The following is a 25458-nucleotide window of genomic DNA, read 5'->3' as shown; positions in this document are numbered from 1 at the left end:
TATTTAGGGACCTACACAACTTTCTGCATTTTGATTGCATGGTTGTTTGAACTTGTCTTCATCTCTAACCTCATCCCCTTTTCGGTTACTCACTCTTTCACCTGCAAGATCTCCTTCCATACCACGCCTCTCACGAATAGGTGGGTAGATCTAGATATAAATAGAATTGATATCAATTGATTTCATGAAGTAAAAGAAAAATATTGTTTTGCCAAAAATCCACTAGATTAATGACTCTATAATTATATAATTGACCTTAATTAATTTTGATTCTTTTGGAATAATGGTTAATCTCGATTGATTTTGATTGATTTAAACTTCAAAAAAAATAGATATGTTTTCTACTTATCATTCATCCGCATGCGGAGGGGGGTGGTGGTGGTGGTGAGTTGACTGTGTGGCCTCCTTCGCGTGATGCCTTTGTCCCTAAATTATCAGAGTAGCTATCAAATTTTATCTAATTACGAGAAGTTTCACTTGCATAGCAAATAAAAAGAGAAAGTCGTGTTCTGAAAGCTTATTATTAGGCCGAATCGTCTATTTATTTTTATTGTTTTACCAAAGAATCGTCTATTAGATATAATTGCTTTACAGGAAAAGACATGATCAAACTTTCAAAACAAAAATGTGTTTACAATAAACCATTTTGGGGAGGAAACAAGCAATAACAGGAGTCCGTGATTAGAAATTGATGGATTAGTGTTAAGAACGTTCTATTAGAGTTTTTTGGGAGACAATTAGATCAACATTTTTTATTTTAGTGTTAGAGGGGCTGGGGTAGTTGCCCGCACCCTTAGTTCCCTCATGCATGTTTTTTCCGGTGCTCCTTGGTTTGCCTAAAAAACATTTAGTACCCAATTTCTTAAGGTGTGTGTTCAGTATCATGTGTTCTTGTCCCCATACTATACAATATTGGTACTACTTTTCCAAGATTTTTAGTTGGAATGCAAGGTGAATAAATAAAATAGTTGCTCGAGTTATCTCACCTTGAATCCTTCATTACTATTGGGCCGTCAAAACATGTATTGTGAATCTTCTGAATAGAAATAATCTTCTACTTAAAAACGAATACATCATCATGCATGCCTTTTTTTCTTGAAAAATATTTCCAACAATTTGAAAGTATTGAAGGGTTCAATTAGCAAAATGTACACCATCTTCCGAAAATATCCGTCCATCCCACTATTTAAGTGACCCCAATCCTAACTCTCTTCTTACATCTCCCACTCCCCTTCCCTTCCGCCGCCGCCGCCGCCCATCTACATCATCTCTCTCTGCTACCAACTTCATGCACCCAACTCAATTCTTCACAAATCGCCTCCATAGCTTTGTTGCCACCCCACCTTGCTACCATCAAGAACAATTCTTGTTGCCGGTGACGCCCTCACCACCCGCAAACACTTGTGGCCAACTCATGTATTACAACAAACCAAAAGCCTGGATAATCTCCTTATAGTTTCGATATGGAGTCGACCAGAAGCCACCAGATCTAAAGATGTCGATTCAACACCCTCGATTCTAGTGAAGAAGATGGGTCTCAAGGCCTGATTGGATGGATCGCCAAAATAAAAACAGATCTGGTACGTACGGTTGGTCCTAATGGAATTTGTAAAATCATGCTCTGAAATTAAATCCCCTCATAGTTTTAACAATGATGTGGTTGCAGGCACTAGATCTACAGATGGCAACACCCTTTGGCACTCGTTGACAACCACCTTCCACCTGATCTTGGATTGATCCGGACAAAAACCTATGATGCAGATCTTGTGGTGAAGATGGGCTAATGGCCCAATCTCCATATGCCAACAGCTCGAGGAGGACAAATCAGGTAACTAGTTAGCAAATCGTAAATTCATGCTAAATAATAATGAGTCGTGTTTTTAACGATGAGGCTGCTACGAGCCACCAAATCTACCGCCAGATCTATAGATGGTAACATCTTTGACATTCGTCACCAACTACCTCTCACCATCCTATCATCACTACCCACCAAATAGTTGGTGGATCTTGATGAAATCTTATGGTTAAGATCAAGAGAGAAGATGGCTGAGATAAGCACAGAACCGAAATAGCCATCGTACAAAATGAGGTGATTACTTGGCAGATCAAGTGTTTTTAAATCATGATTTGACAATTAATATCGTAGTTTTAATGCTATGGTGGTCTGCAGATCTAGAGATGGCAACATGTACATGCTTAGGGCTTGAAGGTTTTTCACCCATCACCTCCCGTCATGGTACCAACGCCGCCCATGGAATCCTGGGTGGACCGTGACAAACCCACATGGCGAAAATCTAGCGATGATTAAAGATGGACGGCGAAGCCAGACCAGATGCCTTAAAATCACAAGATCAAACACGGCATATTGGTACCTTCTTGTCAGATCTGAAAGCACTTACCATACATTCTTTCAAAACTTAAAGTGGCCATTTATGTTCATATATAATTCAAAAAACCTAAATAATCGGTTGTTGGCAGGGTCAGATCAACTAAGTTGTGAGCATCGGACATGGACTAGAGCACTATAGCCTATTAACGGCTGACGCCATGATGTCAAGATCAGGTGAGACTCGTATTAACTTCATATCTTGAACATCTTTCAAGTTTATATCTTAGCTTGTGTGATTGCTCACCGAAAATATATCAGTTCCCCTAGCCGATTGATTAACTACTCAGAGTTGGAGGAGCGTAGGCTTAAGGGGTGAACTGTTTTGGTAAATGCAATTCAATAGTAAACACTATGCGAAAGGCATTATCTTCGTATTACACTTTGTCGCTTTGTAGCGGGCTTATACAATAAGTTTATCAATCGGTTCATCATAGTATTGCTGATTAAATCCCCATGGGCATTGCCCACGAGAGTAGGTAATGAGATTAACTCCTCCCTCGTTGTGTAACCCACCGACTGCCCGTGCTCAGGCACGCCTGGGTCAGGGTAATATTACTGATCAGTAGAAGCTGACATGATCTGGAGATGCATGATCAATTGAGTTCCTTCCACTGTAATATTAATATGGTACGTGACAGGTGCGATCTTATTTTTAGGGCACCTGATTAGCAAGAAACAACAATAAATCGGGCATATGAAAAACGTAGGAATAAATTGGGATTTACTTATGGAGGTCACCAAGGTACTCAAAAAGTAAAAGACGGACATGTTCGGGTGCTAAGAGATACTCGGACAGCCTGAAGAGTACAGCGAGAGATGATTAATTTGTGGTCAACATCTTTGTGTATATGAGTACTACCACATCCAGCGATGCATGACAGGTCAAACCGTGTAGCTATTAGCCTTCGTGTCTTCACTGATCCTATCTTTCTAGCAATGACAATGCTCGGATCATTGTTGTGTGATGGTAGTGATACGAGTTATGATCTGTATTCTTTGATGCCTATTTCTACTTCAGTACCCAAAGGTGGAGTTGTACTGCTCATTCTACACTACTAGGGTGAGAATAGGAGGGGACAGACTATGAGGTAAATGATGCTGAGACGTCGTAGAAAGGATGATCCAATAATGCAATCTGTGGACAAGATGATGCTTTCTGTATGGGGGAAAACATCCACAAATAGTACATGCAAGTATATAAGATCAGATAACAATATCAAGCTGAGGAGATAATATTGTACTGGCAACCACTGAAATTACATCCACAAGTACTTCAAATATGACCTCACCCAGAATCCCCAAACTTCCTACTTTGTTGACTGCTCCTGTGCGCTTAGCTCCTCCGCGGCAGAAAGTATCAGATCCACAACTCATGTCATTGGATCATCCTTTCTGTGTAGTTTGAGCAATATTTTCCCATACTCTGTTCCCTCCCTTTCTCTCTCCATGGTGCAGAATGGGCAATACCATTCTCCCTCAGGTACTGATGTGTAGGGAGGTGTCAAGCAGTATAAGTGGTATCCCTCATCACAGTCATCACAAAGGATGATCTGATCATCATCCGTGTTAGAGTGGCAAACCCGGCAAAGGCACGAAGGGCAGTACCAACATGGTTTGTCCCTCTTTGCATCGCTTGCAATTTGATTGAAATTCAAGCACCGGATATGATAGTACTTTGACCCACAGAGTGTGTCGCCACAAACAAGGAATCTTTTGTTGTATTCTTCGGAGCCTCCACATATCTTGCAGCATCCAGTGGTAGAAATATTTGACAGGGTGAGGACCTCGGTGGGCTTCGTACCTGAAACCCCAATTGCTCTTGAGCTTTCTGCTTGTTCCTCTTCACTGACAGATTCTAGGTAAGTTGGAGGCTTGCAAACTTCGGGCTTCTTGCTGGCCACAATATTCCCATGAGAGCAGCTCGTTTCCTCATGGGCCAGCACCATGGGACCTTCTACTGATTTCTTTAATGTGGGACTGCAGATCATCTGAACATCAGAGATTAAGCCATATGAGGTTGATGGCACAACCAAGTCCTTGCGTTCAGAGCTGGTCACGATAGCTCTCTGCAAAACAACATAGTATTGAGCAAGTCAGAGATCAAGTGGACTGCAGAGCAATATACTCTACTCTCAGGTAACAACAAACACCCCACCTTGTGAATTGGATGATATGCTATAATGACAAGCCGATGATGGTTTTCATCGTTTGTTAAACGAAACCATTTATGATAATTGCTTGATATGATAGTTAGAACACTTCACTATTGTAACTCCAATCATTGCTAGATTTTAAGGCTGAATAAGCTATTAGCTCCTGTATATGCCATGGTCGAATTGGGCTAGATAAGCAACCACAAAAGCAATAGGTGAAAGTGATCCCACTGTTTACACTTCCATGTCAACGCGGTATGCATGTAATAATTCAGTTTTCAGTAAGTGTATATATCATCAGACTTACTCCGATGCATGTAGTAATAGTGGTTTAGGATGCACAGGGCTATCAAATGAAGAGAAAATAGAAAAGGAGAAAGCAAAGCGCAGTTGTTTTGCGCCTTGTTTTGTTAGAAGCAATCTATTTCCCATCTATGTAGCGCTTTTTCTGACCTTACTGATGGTAGTAAAGTTGGGGCTTCTTTTACAAATTTGAGTATTTGCTCCATTAGCTATTACAAACTTGCAACCTTCCAACCAAATTTCAGCGAATGATGCCATTCAACTAGAAATTTTATTTCAGGGTATTAAGTTATCATGGCTTTGCTATCCTGAAATATCATGCGGAAAAGATTGTCAGGCCTCTTCTACACAATTACCTAAAACTTTATAATTTTGTAAAATCTGCATGCTTACTGGAAAATTAGGGATATAAAGGGATATGGGAGCACGGCGTAGTGATGGACAAAAGCAGACAGCACTAGAACAGCAAAGCCTTTAATCCCAAGCAAAGTAAGGTCACAATATCATAATTGTATTTATTTTTGCGAACACATTACCTAAAAAATAATGACCAAAGTATTGAGATTATTTCAGTTCCCAAAATATCTATATTTAGCACAGAGTGACTCTATAGGAACTACAGTAAAACATTGTGAAATCCTCAGGAAAATAGTAAACAAACAAAACAATAAATAGTAAACAAACAAAACAATAAATTTTGCATACCTCCTGCACATGATTCTGGAGTTCAGCATTTGTTTCGTTAGTAGCTTCTTCAAGAAAATGGGTGTTCACTCCTGTCAGTGCATCTGAATCAGGGGCCAGGAGATCCATCTTATCCTTGTCATCACCAGAAAAGCTCCTGCTTTCCACATTGTTACCACCTTTCAGTGCAGCCAGCTTCTGTCGTCTCTCTTTCTTAGCGTCCATCAGATGTTTTATCTCAACACAAACCTGCGCTGGAACTGCTGGGCACTTCTTCACCCCTCTATAACCAATAAGATGTCGCTTCAGTTTCGATACGCCGCCGCTGTACCCGACCATGTAGCAGTACTTGCACTTCCAGTGCTGTCTGTTTTCGTCAATCATTATGCAATGCTCCCATCCCTTTTTATCCCTCATTTTCCAGTAACCATGAGGGTTCTGCAAAATTATAAAGCATTAGATAGTTGTACATAAGAGGCTTGATAATCTATTTTTCATGGTATATTCAAGATAGCAAAGCCATGATAACTTCAATACTCTTAATTAAATTTTCTAGTTCAACAAAAGCATCATTTTTTGAAATAAGGTTGGAAGGTTGTAAGTTTCTAATAGCTAGCTGAGTAAATACTCACATTGGTAGATAGCAAAAGTTTACTACCATTAATAATGTGAGACAAAGTGTTATATAGGTGGAAAATAAATAGTAATCCTAAGCTCCTAACAAAACAATAGGAGCAAATTAAATGTTCTTTGCTTTCTTCTTTTCTATTTATTTTTCTTTTGGTAGCCATGTCCCTGTACATTCTGAATTACTGTTCCATGCCTCTCTACCTTACTTGGCAACAGGTGTTCGAAAAGGAACAGGACATGATAAAACCTAAAAATTCATGCTATAGTTGGAACCAAAGTGTGTGGAAATTACAGCATGAGCCTTTTGGCTATCAGTTCTGTGCATTCTTCTCCTTAATGGTGTTCACTAGTTTAGGTCCTTCAGGGACCCCTTTTTTCACGAAATCCTACAGGGCTGCTTGGATTCTTCTCTCTTGCAGTTCAACTTCTAAGTTCAACTAAATACCAGCCCTCACACAAAAAATACGAGAATCCAAGCAGGGACAGAAGAAACTGGAGAAAAAAGTTACCCTGTAACTAGTGAACATGATAGGGTAATATTTTTCTGGACCATGGAACTGAAAGAACAAGAAAAATCACACATTTCTCGAAATTTCAGTAGTTCTTTGAGAAAAAGAAAGGAGATTTACCATGAACAAATAACTATCATAAATAACTCAGTCCTACAGGAGTCCAATCAATTCAAAATCGCATCACAGAAGGCAGAAAACACATTGGCAAACTAAGATTGTGCTGAAATGTTATACCTGCTGTTCCGGGACATCTTGGGGCTTGGGATCTGAAACCGGCGGCCGGGGCCTCTTGCAGGTGTGCACCAGAGATTCCTCCGGTGTTGATTCCCTGGGATGCATCTTCTCCTTCCCGTTGCTCTGCTCGGCATTCATCTTCCTCTTCAGACGTTTCTACTAAGAAACGAGGAGCCTGCTTCAAACACCAACTGAACTTGTCAGTACTCGGCACTAGCTAACAAAGCATATAAATACACACGATATAAAAAAAAAGACAAAGTGTGGCAATGAATTGCTAACGTGAGAAATCAGTCTCCACAGGAAAGCTTCACAAGAAACGCCAAGAAAGCTAGAAATTTGGGGGGTAAAACCCTGCTCTAAACGGGAGGAGGAAGTAGCGCCTGGTCTCGTTTTTTATACTGCTCGGGATGGACAGATTGTTTTCTTTTGGGACGACCCAAGAACACCGGAGAATCTAAGCAAATAGATCGATCCGAGGCAATACGAAGTTGCTCTAGTATGTCGGATACAGAGGTGAGGAGGCTGGCAAAAATCCGGCAATGTCTGCTTTCAAAGCCCCAAAAGATTGTGCTTCCTTTCAGATGTATGTTGTTCCAAAAGTATTTTTCTCTGTGTTTCTTTCTAAATATGAATGACACAATCTCGAGTTAACATGTTTCCTTAAAAATCTGCGGCACATCATGTATGCGCTGCCTTAATTGTTTGTCGCTACCACGACCAGATACACAAACCCAGATAGCGATAAACATGAAGGGCAATGCATGCATCACCTATACCAGCATTCAAAAAAATGGAGGAAAAATGGTAACTCGAAACTGTGACCACCATGTTTACAAGGAAACACATAACATACATCTCACTAGGTATGATGATTCATGGAGGCAAGAACGGAAGCACGGTGTTTTGGGCAAGTAAACCCTCCCCAGGCATCGCCGGATTTCTGTCAGCATTCCCTCTGCTCTGTATGCAACATACTAAACAACTACGCATTGTCTCCATCTATTTCCTTACTTTCTTTGTGCCCATGTGTCCATCCAGAAACCGTCCACAATCTCTCCCTCCGGAGCCCCTACTCCCTTGCCAGACACTCCTTTCTTTAGATTTTCGGGGAAATAAGCACTACAAGGAAACCCAGGCTACTTCCTCCTCCTGTTGAGACCACAGTTTTACCCCTAAAATTGTCTAGCTTTCTTCGTGATTCTTGCAGGGGCAGAACCGAAGCTTTCTTGTTGAGAGCACACGCACACACGTCATCGATCAAACTTTCTGGTCACAGTGGACATGTCATCACTGCCTAGTACTGACAAATGACAACTCGAGGCCTCACTTCTCAAGCTGTCTCTTTGGTAAAAAGGTTTGTTGTAATTAATATGCACAAGAAACTGAAGGTTCTAATTTGTTTGGCTGGACGTGACAACTGATTGTTAACAGGTTTGCATGAATCAACAAAAACTAGCAGAGACAGCATGCAGATCCTGCAGCACACTTGTTTTTATGCAATTTTGGAGCAAACCTGATTCCGGTTATTATGGCAGTCCAAAATTCACATGTTTACAGGTCAAGTTACAAGAAGAGTGCAAGAATGAAACTGCAATACCTTAACAGAACTTGTGAGTTTGTTACATTTCTTCCTACATCAATTTATCTTTGCGAATTGTCTGATACCACAGAACATACAGGGGTAGAGCTGAAAAGAACATGGACTGCAAGGACACAGATACTATAAATTCCTGACTGTTACATTATATTTTTCACACTTTTGGTGCAAGTTTTGAACTCACTGAACTAACAATATTTAGATCATATAAATGTTGTGCCTTCAGAACTTAGCAAGTTACAAAAACTTGCTCTATGTAAAAACTCCATAACAAATCCTCACACCGTATTTCATTTCCAAATACCCTAGAGCATTAATATATTTTGACAGAAAGGGAAACAAGGTTGCTTCCAAAATATAAGTCACTAGTAGTGCTTCTTTCAAAGTTTGCGTGCCTGAGTGAAATTCAAGTAATATCTCAATTTGAATGACACATGACTGTTGGTAACACTTTAGCACCTTCAGAGTTACAACACATATTCAGTTGATCATCAAAGCAGAAATGTCAAAAATGCTCATGGTCTTAATTCTCTGCTCATTTTTGTAAAAAAGGTTAAAGGGAAATGTAATAGCGCAATTTATGATTGTGTTGAGAACACACTATATGTGATAAAACAGAAATTAGGGATTGGAATAGGAAAATTTGGGGGAGAAGCTAGAGGAACAGCAAGTTGGGAGAAGAAGAGCAGGGCGGAATCAGATCTCATCCATCTTCAGTCATTCAATCCCACCAGTACAGGCCCCGAGTTGTATAGCCTACTATAGAGTATTACAAATTGGACTTCTCAACTTTTTGGCCCGACTTGCCAGTCTTCTCATTCAAAGCATTATAGAGAATTCCGAGGTTGATAAGTTTTTTATGACCTTAGATAATAGCCATCGTTGATTTCATTTTGCACATTTCAGATGTTTCTTCACTCGCGACAAAAAGTGGCAGCTCAACTGGTGACTTTTTTTACAAAATAAATCAGTTGAGGCATACAGTTTATGTAGCCCAAAGAGAAGTTGCAAAGCAGGTAAAGCTGTCCAAGCCTCTGGCTGCACGTTTCATATGTAAACACTCTAGCATACTTGGGACTTTTTTTGCTGAAAGATGCAAGAAATAATCTGACATGAAAAAAAGTTGATGCCGCAGAGATATACATATGTAAAATTATACTCCTAGCAACCACCAATGTGCAAGAACTAATTGCAGCAACGCTGTACAGCACCACCAGTAGTTATCAAATATTACCTGGAACTGGCAGGCTTGCTCACAACATCATTTCAGTGTTTGAAGACACTGGGTGGCGCGGATGGGCCCATGGAGTCACAGCCTGGCACGCGGCTAGCACCAACAAAAACGCCACAGATTTCAACTTCTGAAGCTGACCTGTTGAAGCAGGCTGCTGTAGTAGGTTATGTGTTCAAAGTAATCCTTGTTGCATAGTGAAGACTCCCCTCTGTAACAGAACATGTTCGCTGGGGCTCACGCAAAATGGATATGAGAAAGAACACATATCTTTACAACCGATGTAAAGGGATGAAAAGAGCCATGTACACCATATGGAGATTTACAAATTAGCAATGGAACACTCTCAACAAGGATATTTGTTAAACCATCCCACATGAGCCTATAAGAGGAAATAAATGAGTTCAATGTTATACCAAAAATAATCAGCTTGGTTGTTGATCATAGCTCGGGAGGCAAAGCACGGTGGACAGGGTATTACTAGTATTTGCCTCATCTACATGCCTAGGAGGCTTTTGCTTCTCAGTACCATGATGCCAGGGAATCATCCGTTGGTTAGCTTGTGCATCAAGAAGATCAGATTCTGGCTTTCTTTTCTTCTTCTTCACCTCGCCAGCAGTTTTGTTGTTGCCATCACTTGTGCTTGTATCACGAACCCTTTCAAGACATTTTGATGCCTGGTTCTGTCCATAGTCAGTCACACGGTATGAACTAACAGGGTTTATAATGGATGGTTGTCCGGCTTGCTGGGCCACTGCGCTCTGCATTGCAACAGGGTAACCATCTGGCAGTTTTGCTGCCTCAGCTAGCCTTTTCCTCTTCAGTCTTTCCTCGTCCCGGACCTGTTTTAATTGAAAAGGGGGAAATAATAAGTCAGCTACATCATGTGTACTCTGTTTTATTTTGAAGAGCAGAAGACATATGGGGCTGCATCACAAAAATGGGTTTTCAGAAGAAAAAAAAACATCAGCTAACTAGATAAATGCGACATGTGTTGCAACCAAATGGCATAAATGTATGTTAGGCACGAGTAAAGAAAGTTCACTATATTTCGCCAGCACGCGGTTGAACACAGTTTGTGGCCCTACGGTTTCATTCCTCTCATCATGTGTCTCCTTCTCCATTCACACTACATGAGGAGTCAATGAGAAAGATGATGTCTTCCTCTTCATTCGTCTTTGATCTCCCTCTGGCATCACAGATGATGTTTCATCCTGTGCTGTCGCATTTTCCAAATTTCATGTTTTGCAAAAACAACAAGAGGAATATGTTGGTGTTTGTCGCGTCACAGTTGGAAAGCACACTCTGCCCTCGAAATAGAACAAAATTACTGTTATGTCTTTACAAATCTGTTTGTTGTTCTGTAGCAATGCACAGGTTATTTAGCTAGTAGATAATAGAGGAAACATGAGGTACTGGCTGCATACACTACTACAGATCCAATATCACTTAGAAATCCATCAGTCGGCATTTAACAATTGCTCTAGCAAGCTTCGCTTTTGGCCCCACATTGGACATCACCTTTGGCTCCACTCATCCTTCAGCGACGTCTATTCAATTTTTCCTCTAATAATTCTTACCAGGTTCATCCGCAATAACAAAATACTAGGTATTTGATGAATTGAGATAAATTTTCTAAAAAAGCTAAGCTACATGAGTGCAGTAAAATTATCGCCCCAACTTGTGCCATAGTAGGGGATGCAATCATCACTGGCTTCAGCAGATCACAAAGTGACGGAAGAGGTGTGTCTTGGAAGCAGACCAGTGGTATGCTGGCAGCACAGCAGTAGTGGCATGTGAAAGCAACCGCAATTGTGGCGCCCTAGGATTCAGGCCATTTGGGGGGAGCCCAGAGACAATAACAGGAGTCTCTGACTGGGAAACGATGCATCAACTTCGAGGCTTGCGTTCGAGTTTGTTGGGAGACACAATTGGATCAGCAAGAATTGTTTTTCAGTTTAGTCTTTGAGGAGTAGGGTCACTTGCCGGCGCCTACATCCCCACAAGAGAAGATGAGAGGGGGCATACGTCACGTACCACAGGCAAAACTCCCTTTAACCAAAGAGTAAAGATAACTTCAACAAGTCAAAAAAAAAAAGAAATCAAGAACTGATAACATGGCAGGTTTCATACTGTCATGGGATACATTCAACTTAAAGTTGCCCATCGTTATGCTGCATCTGTTTTAATTTTAATTCTATCAAGGTATATTTAAAGTAACTAAGGAACAGAGGCATGTACATTCTTGACCTTCTGCTGGTTGTATAATGCTCTCTTTCGCTCCTTCGATCTAGTTATGGCATCTTTGATTCCAACATTATCCATGCAACCTTGTGGCCATAACTCTGCAAGCTGGTGCCAAGAAAAATAATATTATAAGCATGCTGAACAAAAAGGTAGAGATAAATGGTGCACCCATAAATGACGAGCCTTACTCTGTTACTCAAAGTGACTAAAATGCAAGCCCACTTAACAAATCATGAGCCACGTTGCACAATCCACATGAATATTAACAGTGTACAGCAATATAGCAGCAAACTGCCTATTTAGAATTTGCATGTAAAAACAAGCCATATTCAACAAATTTGGATTAATCATCTGCCACCTCATGATGCAAATTTCATTTCTTTTGAACTGCCAACATTGCTTCTTCCTTTTGGCTACTTTAAGGATAACAGCAATTTGGCCTTACTCTTCCCAAATGAAAGCATTGCGAAAAATTCACATATGAGAATGATTAGCGACAAAAATTGCAAAGGATCCAGTTTTGAATGAGGATGTGAATAGGAGACTCAGGAAAAGGAGTCTCCTACATCTTAGAAAATAATAATTATAACAAACATCACAATTGTCATTTTGAAGGCCATTTAAACAATCAAGCAATTACTCATCGAGTTCAGATCTCCAAGAATCTTTTGGGAGAAAAGAAAAATGGTGAAAAAATAAGGGTCAAGACTCATAGGCTCAAGGCTAATACCTCTACATATAGTTTCCTGCTTTGAGGACCCTTGTCTTCATCCATACCCTGCCAAAATGCAGACAGATATATGTCAATTAAACCAAACAAGGACTAAAGCTAGGATCTCAACGAAGCCTCCTTTGTTAAAGCAACTATGCTACTTGTTTCACTATTAAAGAAGAATCAAATGTACACATAAAATTACTTTCAATCTTCAGTAGAATCCAAATAACATAACAGGCTAAAAAGGTAACATTGGAGCTAACGCCCTTCTGCTACATGCCACAACCAAAAAATGATCAGCAATTTGCACAAACTTCAAATTCTTATGATCACAGATTTATACCTCAACGTACAGATCATACAAATCGCATATCCTGTCCTCCAGTGCAGTATCCATTACAAACTTTCCTTTTGAAGCTCTTTGTTCATCATTCATGATCTGAAAATCATCGGCTGAACCATCCTGTTGTTCATTGGCCTGGTAGCCCATAAGTAACAGAGCATCTAACTTCGAAAGTAATAAACGGGAATGATAACTTGAATAAGATAATGGAGGTCTCAAACTTATTAGAATATATCTTTACCTTTGCCTTGGCAGCCACACGTGTTTGGACCATTTCATTGATTTCCATTTTTACACGCTGGAACCTATCAGCCTTCTCTTGTTTAGCAGAGAGTCCTAATTCTACCATTTCTTTCATGTTTCTCTGTTCAAAAGTAGCATGAGTTAGAGACGGAAACAAGCGTTGCACAAAGGATGATCATGTCATAGGCACGTAGTTGAGTGCAATCATTTGATCACTCCACAGGATCAGTACACCACACACTATACCACATAAGCATGACTTACAAACTACAGAATGTAGGCCGATAAGAAATTCCTGTTAGCAACATGTCCCTTTTTCTACTGCAGATGCATCCAGAGAGTAGATTTCTTACTCACAGCGTAGTTGCATATCCTGTCCTCCAGTGTAGTACTGTAGTTGCAGCGTTTGAAAGGATTTTCAATATCTAAATTATGGTTTGATTCAAAAGGTATTAAAGGTAAATATAGGGATTTATGCAGCTGTGCTTGTACGGGTTTTTTTTCCATCCTAATTGTACTCTTTAATCTGATGAGAAGTACTCAACTGAAACATACTACCAAAATGAGTTGGCATATACTCCCTATGTTTAAAATTGCATGATGTTAAATTGTGTCTACTAAAAGCTAGCACACACCAAACAATTTAAATTGCGCTCAAATTAATAAACATTGATCCCCTTATGAAAAGTGCTTAAGATAATATCCCCTTTTGCTACTCCCTTCGATCCAAAATAAGTGTCTCAGATTTAGTACAACTTTGTACTAAACTTTGTACTAAATCTGAGACACATATTATGGATCCGCGGCAGTATGATATTAATGCAAAAAGGATGGTTACATCACTTTGGGAAGATCGTGACAGTGACCAAAAAAAATATTTTTTTGGGTATCAAAACAAAGCAAGTAAACTTTTTCTTTTACCAATTTGGCACATACAAAAGATATGTTTCAGAACAAAGCAACATATCTACCAAAATGTCTGGTGTCAAGGACATGTTTGTTTACTTCCCTAAAAACACAACTCACCTTCAGTGTCCTACGCTGCACAAGGTGTCCAACTATGCCCATGAGGCGATCCATCAACTCGTGCTCTTGGACCTTTCCATGGTTTGCCTGTGCAACTCAAGCAGTATTACAAACAGCTACACAGCTAGCAGATACAATACCATTCAAATTCAAGATGCACAGCTAAAATTTCACCAAAGAGAGAAGTCAAAAGGGTTTTGCATAGTTTTAAGAAATTTTACTAACGAATTGAAAGATCAATTATTACAAATGAACTAATGTCATAGTAAATTCATATTAAAATGACTAACTGCATTATCACAAGAATTTTAAACAATTGCCACTATGCTAAGGCGACATATTAAGATTAACTATAGAGAATGAAAAATTACATGTGTGCGTGTTCTGTTTATAAAGATTAATTTTCTTAGATATAAGGTTCAAGAACTAAAAGGTTCACTAGTCAAGACCTCAAGAACACACACACACGTAGGAAATCATATGGAACACAAACATTCAGAGTTTCAGATGCACTTGAATCCCAACAAATTGGTGGTGCTACTACATACCGATAGCCTTGCGACCTTGGCAAGTTTTTGCTTTACTTCTTGAGGCAATCGTCGTTTAACTGATGCCTGGCCATTTGGGTCAGCCTCATTAACATCAATAGCTGGTCTATCTGCAAGGAGAGTTTTTGCAAGTATCTAAAATTACTTTCAGCACTACACCACAATCAACAAAAATACTCAAGGGAACGTTATGTAATACTCACATTCAATTTCAGCAACAATCTTTTGGAGATCCCGAATGGCTCGCTCAAGCCTGGTGCCTTTAGGTTTGGTACCTGCACTCCCCCTAGCACTAGCAGTGATTGGGTGCTGAAAAATCAAAACAAATGTAATTTAGCATGCACACAGGCCTCTATACATGCAACTGTGTCTAGTCTGTGAGAGTGCTTTGATGAATATATTTTTTAATGTAAATGTGTTTGCTGGTACGGCAAACAGGGTATAGTTCTTACCATTGTTTGTGTAGGATAGACAGCAGCAGACCCAGCCATGCCAGAAAAGTCATTCATTCCATGTTTCTCTTTATGATACATTTTATTGGTCAGATCTTGGTTTTCCCCAATACAAGTCTTCTTTTGTTGGAAATCAAGTTGCACTGAAGGATCTTTATCCCTGTATGCTGAAGCATAGTCATACGTCTCACTGGCTCTCGACTTATTACCAAAATCAGTAGGCGGAAATGCTGCAGTTTTATGCTTTTCAAAGTGTTTTAGCTCTGAAGGAGAATTTGACACATCCTTACTGGATGCCATTGTGTGTGCTGCAGAATCAAAACCTGTGGCAAAATCAGACGATCTCCTTTTGGGGACTCCAGTTGCACTGGTTTTAGTCTTCTTGCCTTCATGGTAATATTCACCATTCGAACCTAAGTTGCTAGTAGCTAATTTATTCCCTTCATGAGCAGCACCTCTTGCTGAGGATTTCCCAGGCATGTTGCTCATGCTCACATTATCACCCACAGCACCCTTATTATTTTCAATATGAGCACCTGAGGAGTCTTTTCTTCTTCTTTTCTTTGTGGAAACATTAGCCGTTGTACTAGTTTCACTGCAAAAGATGGTTGATTTAAATCATCCATGCTACTTCCTCCGTTCCATAATTCTTGTCGCTGTTTTAGTTCAATTTTGTATTAAAACAGCGACAAGAATTATGGGACGGAGGGAGTACCAAAGATGTAAGCATATATCAAAATGCATGGGTAAAAGTAAAAATGTTTGCTGCTAATTTCCCAGGCATGTTGCTGCTATTAAATTGAAACAGAGCATCCGTACTGCCATATACAAAAATTGGCCCCAAATTATCTTCATCGTGCTGCTGTAACCAATGCAATCATGTTTTGCTGCTATTTTGATCAGTAGCTTTGATTATTATAAGCTTGTCCTTACATACCATAGTTATGACATGATATGCTCTCATTTCAGACGACACAAATATATAGTCAATACTTAATAGTAGCGAAAAGTAAAAAGGTGGCCACAGGTGATTGGCATCCATAGCAACTGTGATAAATCAAATGGCTAAATAGATATGGTATTACTAGAATCAAGGGTGAAAGGTTGTTGCAATCAAACGCGCAACCCCAGTACCATCCAGCAAGGTATTATACTAAAGAAAAACAGAACATCCATTAAAATTCCATGGATGCACTCTACAAGCATTAACAGAACAAAAATATCATGATTTTTCTATTAAATCGACAGAGTTTTGAGGAACCTTACATCAGTTCCAATGACCCTTTGTTAATAAAATATCCATTGTGCTTGGTAGTCAAATTATCAACTTCGAAATACTCATCCTGCAAAGATATGAAATAAGAAAGCAGTCAACAACCTGTGACAATTCTTTCTCAATGCATATAAGAAAAATGTTTGAGCATGTCAATTTACAATGATAAATTTTATAATCCTAGTATCCTACCATTATACACGTAAACAAAGTCACTTTCAAAAGAAAAAACTAAGTCGGTGGAAGTATTAGGCAAATGGTTATCTAATATGCTGTGAATACTCTGTGCAATCTTTTCCAGACATACAGGTCAGGTAATGTGTATACAAACTATAAGAATTACAAAGAACCAACTACTACTGTAGTTGACCAAATGATAGATGTTTAACTAGCAGAGTGCACATCAACGAGATCAGTACAGATTCATAAGCAACATAGGGTTGTTTTCACAGTGCAATATATATGAGATGGCACTAAAAAAATCGAACAACCAACCAATTCAGCATCATCAATAAAAGAATCATCAGTGGCATATTGGTCATCATCTGGTACATCATCAAGATCTTCTTCATCGCTGCTATGTTTACCCTGGAAATTTGAATACAGAGTCAAAACTCAGTGCATGGTGAATATGGAGTGAAATAATGTCATCCATTGTTACCATGTATAGGCGCTCGATTTTCTCAATAACTGCATTAAACCGATTTGGCTGTGTTGGATCCTCTGGGTCATTTTCTGCAGGGTGTGCCTGATTTGAAAAACATAATAAATGTTAGGTACATAAAACAATCCTCAAATGTAGACCATGCGAAAACAAAATGCTTCACGAAGAGCAATATCTATGCGAAAACAATTACCAATTGCAATGAATTACGAGCAAAGCAGGAAATGCCACTGAAGTACGAAATCATAGATTTAATCTCCTACTCTCTCACCCTACAAAGCTAATTTCCTATGAGAAGCTCGAGACGGACACATTTACAGTTCCGGATCAAAGATTATGGCCTTGACTGATTGCGCTTTCGCATCTACTGGCAAAGCAAACCTGAGCAGCGCAAACTACCACACTTGATCAATCAACAGAGAACAACATCAACCGGAGTACTGCTTACCGCACCGGGCAGGCCCAGTTGCGCAGCGACCGCAGGCTCTGCCGCTGCCGCTGCTGGCGGCGGCTGCGATGTGCCTGCCTGTCCAGACTCCTTGAGCAGCTTCTTCCAGGACACGATGGTGGTCTCCCCAGGCTTCAGCTCCACGGAGAAAATCTGCCTGCGGGGCACCGCCGCGGCTTGGGGAGCCGCCCCCGCTGCCGCAACAGCAGCAGCAGGCACCTGCTGCGGCGCGAGAGGGGGCGGGGCCACGGCGGCGGGGGGCGCGGCAGCCGGAACCCTAGGGGTGGTGGCGGCAGCTGCGGCGGCGGCGGAGGAAGAGGACGAGGGGACGGCCCCAGGGTCGTCCATGGCAACGCGGGGAGGCGGGGAGGTCAGAGCATTAGATCGAGGGGGAGGGGGCGGCTAGGGTTTTTGAGGGCTGATGGTGGAAGGAGTGGTATGCAATCGAGAACGCGCGTGGTTTTGGCTGAGATAGGATGGAGATCGATTGGAGAAGTAACGCAAACGAGAAAGCGGCCCCCGGATTTGGTAACGAGGAACGCGGATGGTTTCGTGGGATGAGAATGCGGCGGCGCGCTGGAGTGGGGTGGGGGTTTGGCGTGCGTCAGCCCTCGAACTCCAGTTTCCTCGTCGGCGTTGCGCGTTGGCTCGTGGCCTCGCCGCCGTTTGCCTTGCTCGTTTTGGAGAAGGGGGGCATGGGCTTTGGACCAGCTTCTGTTGCTGACTTTTTTCTTCGGCGTAGTTGTTTTCTGCTGCTGACTTGGGTGACGACTCCTCGGTCCACAGACCACAGGAGAGGTGCATCGGATTCGGGGCCCATGGTCTCGGCTCACAGCCCGTACTAGCCGGTTTCCCCGGGTTATTTTCTTAACAAAAAAAAATCACCGAAGAGGTTAATGTTTTTCAATAAATAGAATAAACGGGCCACGGATAAATTCGGCCTGAAGTTGGGAATTCTTGAGTAAATTTTGTATGGGCTAAAAAGGGCTTTGTTATAACCACAAGCTGCTTGGAACTAAACGTAGCTGATCTGGTTTCTTGAAACCAGCCCAGCTAGATTTCTAATTCATTTATTTTCGGATTTAACTGATACTATTCTTATTAGTTGACGTCCCCGTCAACAACTATGATGCATTTGTGGTGACGGCTCGATTTGTCAGGACGAAACCAATCATTTGGACGCTCAATCTCAAGATCTGAAGGCTCGATTTGTTGGGACGAGACCAGTTGTTTGGTCACTGTTTTGTGGCTTCTTGGGACCCCAAATATTGCTTGTATTTCATGCAAGTAAGAGTTGGATAAAGCTGGACTTTCCCCCAAAATACCAAGATAAGGTTAATATCTTTGATATTGCTTGTATTCCATACCAAGATTGGTCGTTTGGGCGTGTCTTCTTGCTCATATCTTTGTTTTTTTAGCGAAACACATAGCTTTTATTCATTAATTGAAATAACAATACAAGCATCGGTCTATGGCTTAACTAGCCAATAAAACCGGCCGTGCTGAAGAAAAAGAGCTCTCTTAACTAGAGTATGAGCATTATGCGATGATGATTCATATAGTTTTTTTTGCAGTGGTGGCATCTGTCATAAATGTAGGAAGTCCTAGCTTTGTCATAAGCCAGATTTTTAAAAATTGATGTGGATTTGCCTGAAATAAGTGACGTTGATTTATACAGATCCACGTCATTTATTTCGGAACGGAGGGAGTATAAAATAAGTATAGTATGGAAATATATATCACGATGGATTTAATAAAACTATTCCCTCCGTTCCTAAATTCCTAAATTCCTAAATTCTTGTCGTTGTTTTAGTGCAAGTTTGAACTAAAACAACGACAACAATTTAGGAACCTAGGAAGTAACTTAGAGTCATATAAGTTGGTATATTTTTGTATAAACATGATAAAATTTTAAAAAGTTTGACTTAAGACAAAGTTAAGATTTTTTTAATTTAGAAACGGAGGTAGTAGATTCTTATAGAACACAATAAACAAACGTGACACACACATTTTTTTCCTTGTTTTCACTTTCTCATTTCCATACGAGATGTAACATGATACAGACATTCAGTAACACATTTTTTTATTTTTTGCGAAGACGTTCTGTAACACATTTACACATGAATGCACGCAGACACACAACCCCTGGTAGAATTTGGACTCGCTGATCTTGTAGCTTCAGGAAACAATCCTACGCGAGTTTCAGGCTATCAGCAACATAGACAAGACGTAACACGACGTACGGGGAACCCGGGAACGATCATTAGTCAAATCAAAGACCTTTCCCCCGGTTTGGGCTTTCAGCGCTCAAATCAAATCTGACAGCATCCACAAGCAAGCAAACTAGCCACCGGAAGCCAAGCAAAGCAAACAGAGCACTTGCCGTTTCCGGCTCCCACCTCCGAACCACCCCGAAAGTCCCCTCATCGCCATTCCTCTTCCTCCCATGGCGGCCTCCTTTACTCCACCTCCTTCCCCCACCAGTCCACCAACGCTTCCCCCCAAAGCACACCACACCACACCAGCCTGCCCTCCCTGGCGCCGCCGGAGGAAGAAGAAGGAGGAGGGATGGGGCGCGGGAAGATCGAGATCAAGCGGATCGAGAACCCCGCCAACCGACAGGTGACCTTCTCGAAGCGCCGGCACGGGATCCTCAAGAAGGCCAAGGAGATCAGCGTGCTGTGCGACGCCGAGGTCGGCGTCGTCATCTTCTCCAGCGCCGGCAAGCTCTACGAGTTCTGCTCCTCCAAGACCTCGTGCGTGCCCTACCTGCTGCTCCTTTATCGGTTCTTTGATATGTACTGTTTGCGGCGTATGACGGTGTGGGTGCTTTAACTTTTAGGTGATTTTTAACCAAAAAGAGGACCCTTTTTTTTCTCAATGGATTTGACGTTAGGTTCTTTGCTGTTGGTAAATATGCAATTTATAGTCGTTTTGTCGGTCTTTCTATAGGAGGATATATTTAGTTTTAGTCACTACAGCTTGGTGAACCACTCGATTCATACTCTGAAAGTCTGAAGTGACACGTTCGGTAACATTTATGCCTGTATTTATGCATCATTTTGGTGAGACATGTAGGCTATCCAGAATCTTGGAGAAGTACCAGATCAACTCTGGGAAGATACTATGGGATGAGAAGCACAAGGTACTCCGTACTTTTATAAGGTCAATTTACTCAGATTGAGCAGAATGATTTCTCACTGATCAGCACATCAAACGTTTCAGAGCCTTAGTGCAGAGATCGACCGAATTAAAAAAGAGAACGATAACATGCAGATTGAGCTCAGGTAAATGTGAACAAATTGCTTCTTTTTTCTTTGAAGTTCAGTGTTGCTGTCTATGGAGGTTTCAGTCATCCACTGTGATGATGGTACAGGCACTTGAAAGGCGAAGATCTGAACTCGCTGCAACCAAAAGAGTTGATCATGATTGAGGAAGCACTTGATAATGGGCTGACAAACGTGCATGAAAAACAGGCAATATAATTGTTCGATTTGTTGGCTGACACTATATCACTTCTGAAATGATTTGGCTTCTGACGTTGCCTTGTTTTGGCCTTGCAGATGGAGCACTGGGACAGGCTCATTAAAAGCGTATGATCTATTTCTAGATGCCTGACTAGAGATCCCACATGATTTTGGATTGTGCATTTTGGTTGATCATAGACCAGTTCTGTTATGCTTCTGTTCTCATCGACCATTTTCTTGTTCAACTGCAGGGTAAAATGCTGGAAGACGAGAACAAGCTGTTGGCTTTTAAACTGGTAAGTGACCTTTTAGAATCCCTTCTCATTTGGTGAACTTCTACGTGTATAAGTTGTATATTCTTCCTTTTTGGAGCGAAAACTTAGATCAATGATCTACTGCAAATATATTAAAAAGAAAAGACGGTTACATAGTTACAGGATCTGATAACAAACACTGTTATCAGGGTGGTCATCTAAAATTGCCAATCCAGTCCTTGACCTTATAAATTTGGTATGCAAGCTGCACACTATCTTGGCAGACTTTTCAAATGCTGATTTTCTCTAAGACTGTTCCAATGTTGATTGTTTCATCATTCATGGAAATTGCATCAGTGTTTTTCAGAGAAGCATGCAAATTCTATGTTTGATAAAGAACACATAGGAGATTCCTAAATGAGTTGAAAGCACATAAGATTCCTCCGCCATTGACAGAAGTTGTTAAAAACTGCAATACCACCAGATTAACCATCCAGGGGATTTCAATACTTACTAGCTCATTCGTGTAAAAAAAATATTTGGCTCCTGGTTGTCATCACTCATTTCCAACACTGAATTTTTCTTTGCCTTGTAGTATCAATATCACTTGACAGCCTAAAAACCAGACTCCTATACAAAACTCATGAACAAATAGCCGTTTGAAAAAAGGGGGAAATTACCAGCTTTCCAACTTTATGCAAAAGTTTTGGGTACAGTACAATCTGCACAAAATTAATCACGAAAGAAATTGAAAGCTTACCTAAGCCGCTGTTTTTCTCCCTTCTCATGCAGCACCAGCATGACATCGCGCTGAGCGGGAGCTTGAGGGATCTTGAGCTTGGGTACCATACAGAAAGGGACTTTGCAGCCCAGATGCCGATCACCTTCCGCGTGCAGCCTAGCCACCCCAACCTGCAGGAGAACAACTAAGATGCTGAATCTCCACACCGCTCCATCGAATGATCTTGTCCACCACTGGCTTGTATGTCCATCATGCATTTTGCCAATTGTATCTCTCTTTCAGTGTCTGTTTGCATGAACAAGAGAACATGTTGTATGTCAGTCGCTAGATGTGCCAGTCGGTCTCTAGAACACGGTCGCTGCCTGCCGGTCTGGTCTTCGTTGTAAAAGATGGCACCAGCACTGGGGTGGAGCTGAAATATCAGACAATCAGTAACCTGGTATTGTATCTGTGTGATTGTGTAATCACCGCAATTGTCGGATGGTGAACAGTTTGTAATGGTAACAAGATCAGTATGAAAAGCTTGATTTGATGTCTTTTTTTTTGCGGATAAGCTTGATTTGATGTCAACTTCAGCTCATTCAGCATCATAGTGTCGGACACAAATACAATCATCAAGAACACAGTAATACAGAAAAAAAAATCAGAACTAGCAGTTACAAATTGTTGTTACTGCAGTATGCAAATTGTAGAAGTACACCACATGATCCCAGTTCCCAAGCCCAGGCATGATCTATGGCCTCATCCATCAACGGCTAACACCGCTTCGTTCCTTGATCTTCACCTGAGCATGTCGCCGAAGTCGACGAACGGGCCGCTGAGCACGGACGAGGTGCTGAAACTGCCTTCGATGCCTTGGTCGAACGCGATCCTCTGTCCGAACGGCTGCGGCCGGTCGGGCAAGTCCGGCACGTCCACGTCCCCCTCCAGCATCCTCAGCGCCTCGGGCATGGTGGGGCGGCACGCCACCGTGACGTGCGCGCACAGGATCCCGACGAGCACGAACCTCTCCATGACCATGGCCACGGCGGCCTGCACGCTAGTCGGGCGGCACTCCTCCTCCTCCCCCGCCTCGCGCCGCAGCGTCTCGGCGAGCACCTCCCTGGCCCGTCCGGCCCTGACACGCGCCCACGCCCAGTCCGTGATGAGCACCATCCCGGACGGGTCCGACAGGTCGAGCGCGCGCCGGCCGCTCATGGCCTCCAGCAGCAGCACGCCGAAGCTGTACACGTCGCTCTTCTCCGTGAGCTGCCCGTAGAGCGCGTACTCGGGCGCCAGGTACCCGTGCGTGCCCGCCACGCGCGTCGTGAGGTGCGACTGCCCGTCCCGGCTCCGGCGCGCCAGCCCGAAGTCCGCCACGCGCGCCCGCATGTCCGCGTCCAGGAGTATGTTGGTCGCCTTGACGTCCCGGTGGTAGATCCCCGGCTTCACCCCGTGGTGCATGTACTCCAGCCCCCTCGCCACGTCCAGGATCACGCTCCTCCGCTGCGCCCACGGCATCAACGCCGCGGCGGCCCCGTCGCCCTCCTGGGCGGCGAAGATGTAGCGGTCCAGCGAGCCGTTGGGCATGTAGTCGTACACGAGCAGCATCTGCTTGTTGTCGCCCTGATGGTCATCGTCGTCGTCGGCGTCATTGGTGGCAGTAGTAATGCAGCAGCCGCGCAGGGGCACGAGGTTGCGGTGCCGGAACTGGCTGATGATCTCCACCTCGTTGGTGAACTCCTCGTCGCCGCCCTCCACGTCCGGGTCCAGCATCTTCTTCACGGCCACCACGGAGCCGTCCCCAGGGAGCACGCCGCGGTACACGACCCCGAACCCGCCTCGCCCGATCACGTTCCGCTCCGCGAACCCGCCCGTCGCCCTCGCCAGCTCCCCGAACTCGAACAGCACCGACCCCGTGTTGGGCCGCTCCCGTGATGCCCGACTCCGAGACCGCTCCTCGGACAAGCGGTTGCGGCTGGTCCTCTTGATGCCGTCGTCACGGCGCTTGGTCCAAAGGAGAAGCAGCGCGATGAGGGAGACGAGCAGCACGGAGGCGATCGGGATGGTGGTCGCGACCGCGATGTGAGTGTGGCTGATGGGGCTGGAGCTGGAGCTGGGCGTAGCCGTAGACGATGATGATGGTGATGCCGGGGTGGAGAGAGCGAGGCCGAGGGTGCAGCTGGCTGTGGCGGGGGAAACGGGCCCGGCGTTGCTGGCGACGCCGGCCGCGTATAGCACGGTGAGGTAGAAGCAGCTGAGCGACTTGGCCCTGTCCCCGGCCTTGGCGGTAAGCCGAGCCGACGCGCGGATGCCGGCGTCGAGACAGGCAGAGCAGAGCGGCATGGCTGCGAGGTCGGCGCCGCAGGAGGCGTTGAGGCTCGCGACGACGGAGGCGTCCCCCACGGCGGCCGCGTACTCCGCGGCCGTGGTGACCCCCGCGCAGAAGGTCGGGGAGATGGCGAACTGGGCCGGGTCCGGGAAGCAGCCGGAAGAGGAGGACGGCGGGAGCAAGAGCGGCGGCGAGGCGAGCGCGTCGGAGAAGGCCGCGATGCAGGCCGCGGAGGCCGGAGCGGACGGGAGGCGGAAGCGGCCCGTGGACCGGAGCCGCGCGGCCAGGCCGATGCCGAACACGGAGAGGAGCGTCGTGCAGCAGGCCGTGCGGTTCGACGACGTCGGCGAGCACGGCGCGGGGTCCCACGGGAACGTTTTCACGTAGGACAGGTCGAGCGGGCACGCGGCGGACGAGTTGACGCCCCCGACCGCCGCCGCCGCTCGCATCATCAGGTAGACGAGGAGGAGAGGCCGGATGAACCCCGAGACGGTGGTCGCCATTAATTTCGGGCAGACGGAACACGAGGAACCAAATTTCAAGGTGAACTAGTAGTGAATTTGGTCGAGTCGCGGCATTGGATAGTCTGTGGCTCAAAGGGGGCAGCCTGACAGCTCGGCATAGGCCCACATTGCAGTGACCGATCTTTAACTCACGGTTTACATCTCCTTGAGCATTACAGTACTCCACTTCTCGACAAGTCAATTGCGGGTGAAAAGTCAAACTGTCTGGCCATCTATAGTAAGCAGCGGCTACTGATCAACTGGTGTGTTTTGAGTGTTGCACGTCGTGTTCATGGCTAAAGATGCATCAGGCACCGTACTGATAACAGCAGGTCTTGGCTCATGGCGGGAATCATGAGAAAGTTGGTTCCATGTTAGTTGGTTTGCACTTTCCTCACGGGGTTAGACACCTTTTTGCGACGGCAATTTGATCCGACGATAATGATGCCAGATCAGGCAGAAAAACTGGCTGGTTTTTATACTAGT

At 43.4% G+C, this 25458-nt stretch overlaps 4 protein-coding genes and 2 long non-coding RNA genes across 11 annotated transcripts; 3 read left to right on the top strand and 3 right to left on the bottom strand.

Annotated features, from left to right (window-relative positions):
• Positions 1 to 282: 282 nt before the first annotated feature.
• LOC112270923 lies at positions 283 to 3391 on the top strand. Its single transcript, XR_002963560.1, has 5 exons — positions 283 to 1580; positions 1667 to 1828; positions 1922 to 2089; positions 2171 to 2368; positions 2479 to 3391. It is a non-coding gene; the product is annotated as an uncharacterized LOC112270923 (long non-coding RNA).
• A 136-nt stretch (positions 3392 to 3527) lies between these two features.
• LOC104583357 (PHD finger protein 21B) lies at positions 3528 to 9877 on the bottom strand. 3 transcript variants are annotated; one of them, XM_014899587.2, is made up of 4 exons: positions 9740 to 9877; positions 6906 to 7080; positions 5551 to 5967; positions 3528 to 4455 (listed from the first exon to the last, which is right to left on the bottom strand). In XM_014899587.2, the coding sequence occupies exons 2-4, from the start codon at positions 7041 to 7043 to the stop codon at positions 3760 to 3762; spliced, it is 1251 nt and encodes a 416-aa protein (XP_014755073.1). In that variant the 5' UTR covers positions 7044 to 7080; positions 9740 to 9877; the 3' UTR covers positions 3528 to 3759. The 3 variants fall into 3 exon arrangements, with proteins under 3 accessions (XP_014755073.1, XP_024315346.1, XP_024315347.1); XM_024459578.1 differs by lacking the exon at positions 9740 to 9877 and adding an exon at positions 7188 to 8112; XM_024459579.1 differs by lacking the exons at positions 3528 to 4455; positions 9740 to 9877 and adding an exon at positions 4545 to 5153 and having other exon boundaries at positions 6906 to 8112.
• Positions 4117 to 9916, top strand: LOC112270922. 2 transcript variants are annotated; one of them, XR_002963559.1, is made up of 6 exons: positions 4117 to 4248; positions 4373 to 4525; positions 8116 to 8262; positions 8340 to 8518; positions 9412 to 9521; positions 9776 to 9916. It is a non-coding gene; the product is annotated as an uncharacterized LOC112270922 (long non-coding RNA). The 2 variants fall into 2 exon arrangements; XR_002963558.1 differs by having other exon boundaries at positions 8340 to 9521.
• Positions 9917 to 10020: 104 nt separating this feature from the next.
• Positions 10021 to 18423, bottom strand: LOC100823566 (ubinuclein-1). 3 transcript variants are annotated; one of them, XM_010234351.3, is made up of 13 exons: positions 17696 to 18423; positions 17245 to 17331; positions 17079 to 17171; positions 16577 to 16653; positions 15311 to 15905; positions 15062 to 15167; positions 14859 to 14968; positions 14311 to 14397; positions 13283 to 13405; positions 13042 to 13176; positions 12714 to 12761; positions 11978 to 12088; positions 10021 to 10578 (listed from the first exon to the last, which is right to left on the bottom strand). In XM_010234351.3, the coding sequence occupies exons 1-13, from the start codon at positions 18041 to 18043 to the stop codon at positions 10162 to 10164; spliced, it is 2337 nt and encodes a 778-aa protein (XP_010232653.1). In that variant the 5' UTR covers positions 18044 to 18423; the 3' UTR covers positions 10021 to 10161. The 3 variants fall into 3 exon arrangements, with proteins under 3 accessions (XP_010232653.1, XP_003567336.1, XP_010232654.1); XM_003567288.4 differs by having other exon boundaries at positions 10043 to 10578; positions 11987 to 12088; positions 17696 to 18422; XM_010234352.3 differs by having other exon boundaries at positions 10043 to 10578; positions 13042 to 13161; positions 17696 to 18422.
• Positions 18424 to 20263: 1840 nt separating this feature from the next.
• On the top strand, positions 20264 to 22346 carry LOC100823553 (MADS-box transcription factor 2-like). The gene is made up of 7 exons (NM_001301379.1): positions 20264 to 20451; positions 20774 to 20840; positions 20921 to 20982; positions 21072 to 21171; positions 21259 to 21288; positions 21414 to 21458; positions 22209 to 22346. The coding sequence occupies exons 1-7, from the start codon at positions 20264 to 20266 to the stop codon at positions 22344 to 22346; spliced, it is 630 nt and encodes a 209-aa protein (NP_001288308.1).
• Positions 22347 to 22717: 371 nt separating this feature from the next.
• Positions 22718 to 25311, bottom strand: LOC100823256 (probable receptor-like protein kinase At1g11050). The gene has a single exon (XM_003567287.4). It carries the CDS (start codon positions 24970 to 24972, stop codon positions 22939 to 22941), a length of 2034 nt encoding a protein of 677 aa, XP_003567335.3. The 5' UTR covers positions 24973 to 25311; the 3' UTR covers positions 22718 to 22938.
• Positions 25312 to 25458: the final 147 nt, after the last annotated feature.

Source organism: Brachypodium distachyon, chromosome 2 (genome assembly GCF_000005505.3).
Source record: "Brachypodium distachyon strain Bd21 chromosome 2, Brachypodium_distachyon_v3.0, whole genome shotgun sequence".
NCBI lineage: Eukaryota > Viridiplantae > Streptophyta > Magnoliopsida > Poales > Poaceae > Brachypodium > Brachypodium distachyon.
This window is presented reverse-complemented; position numbering and strand designations above follow the sequence as displayed.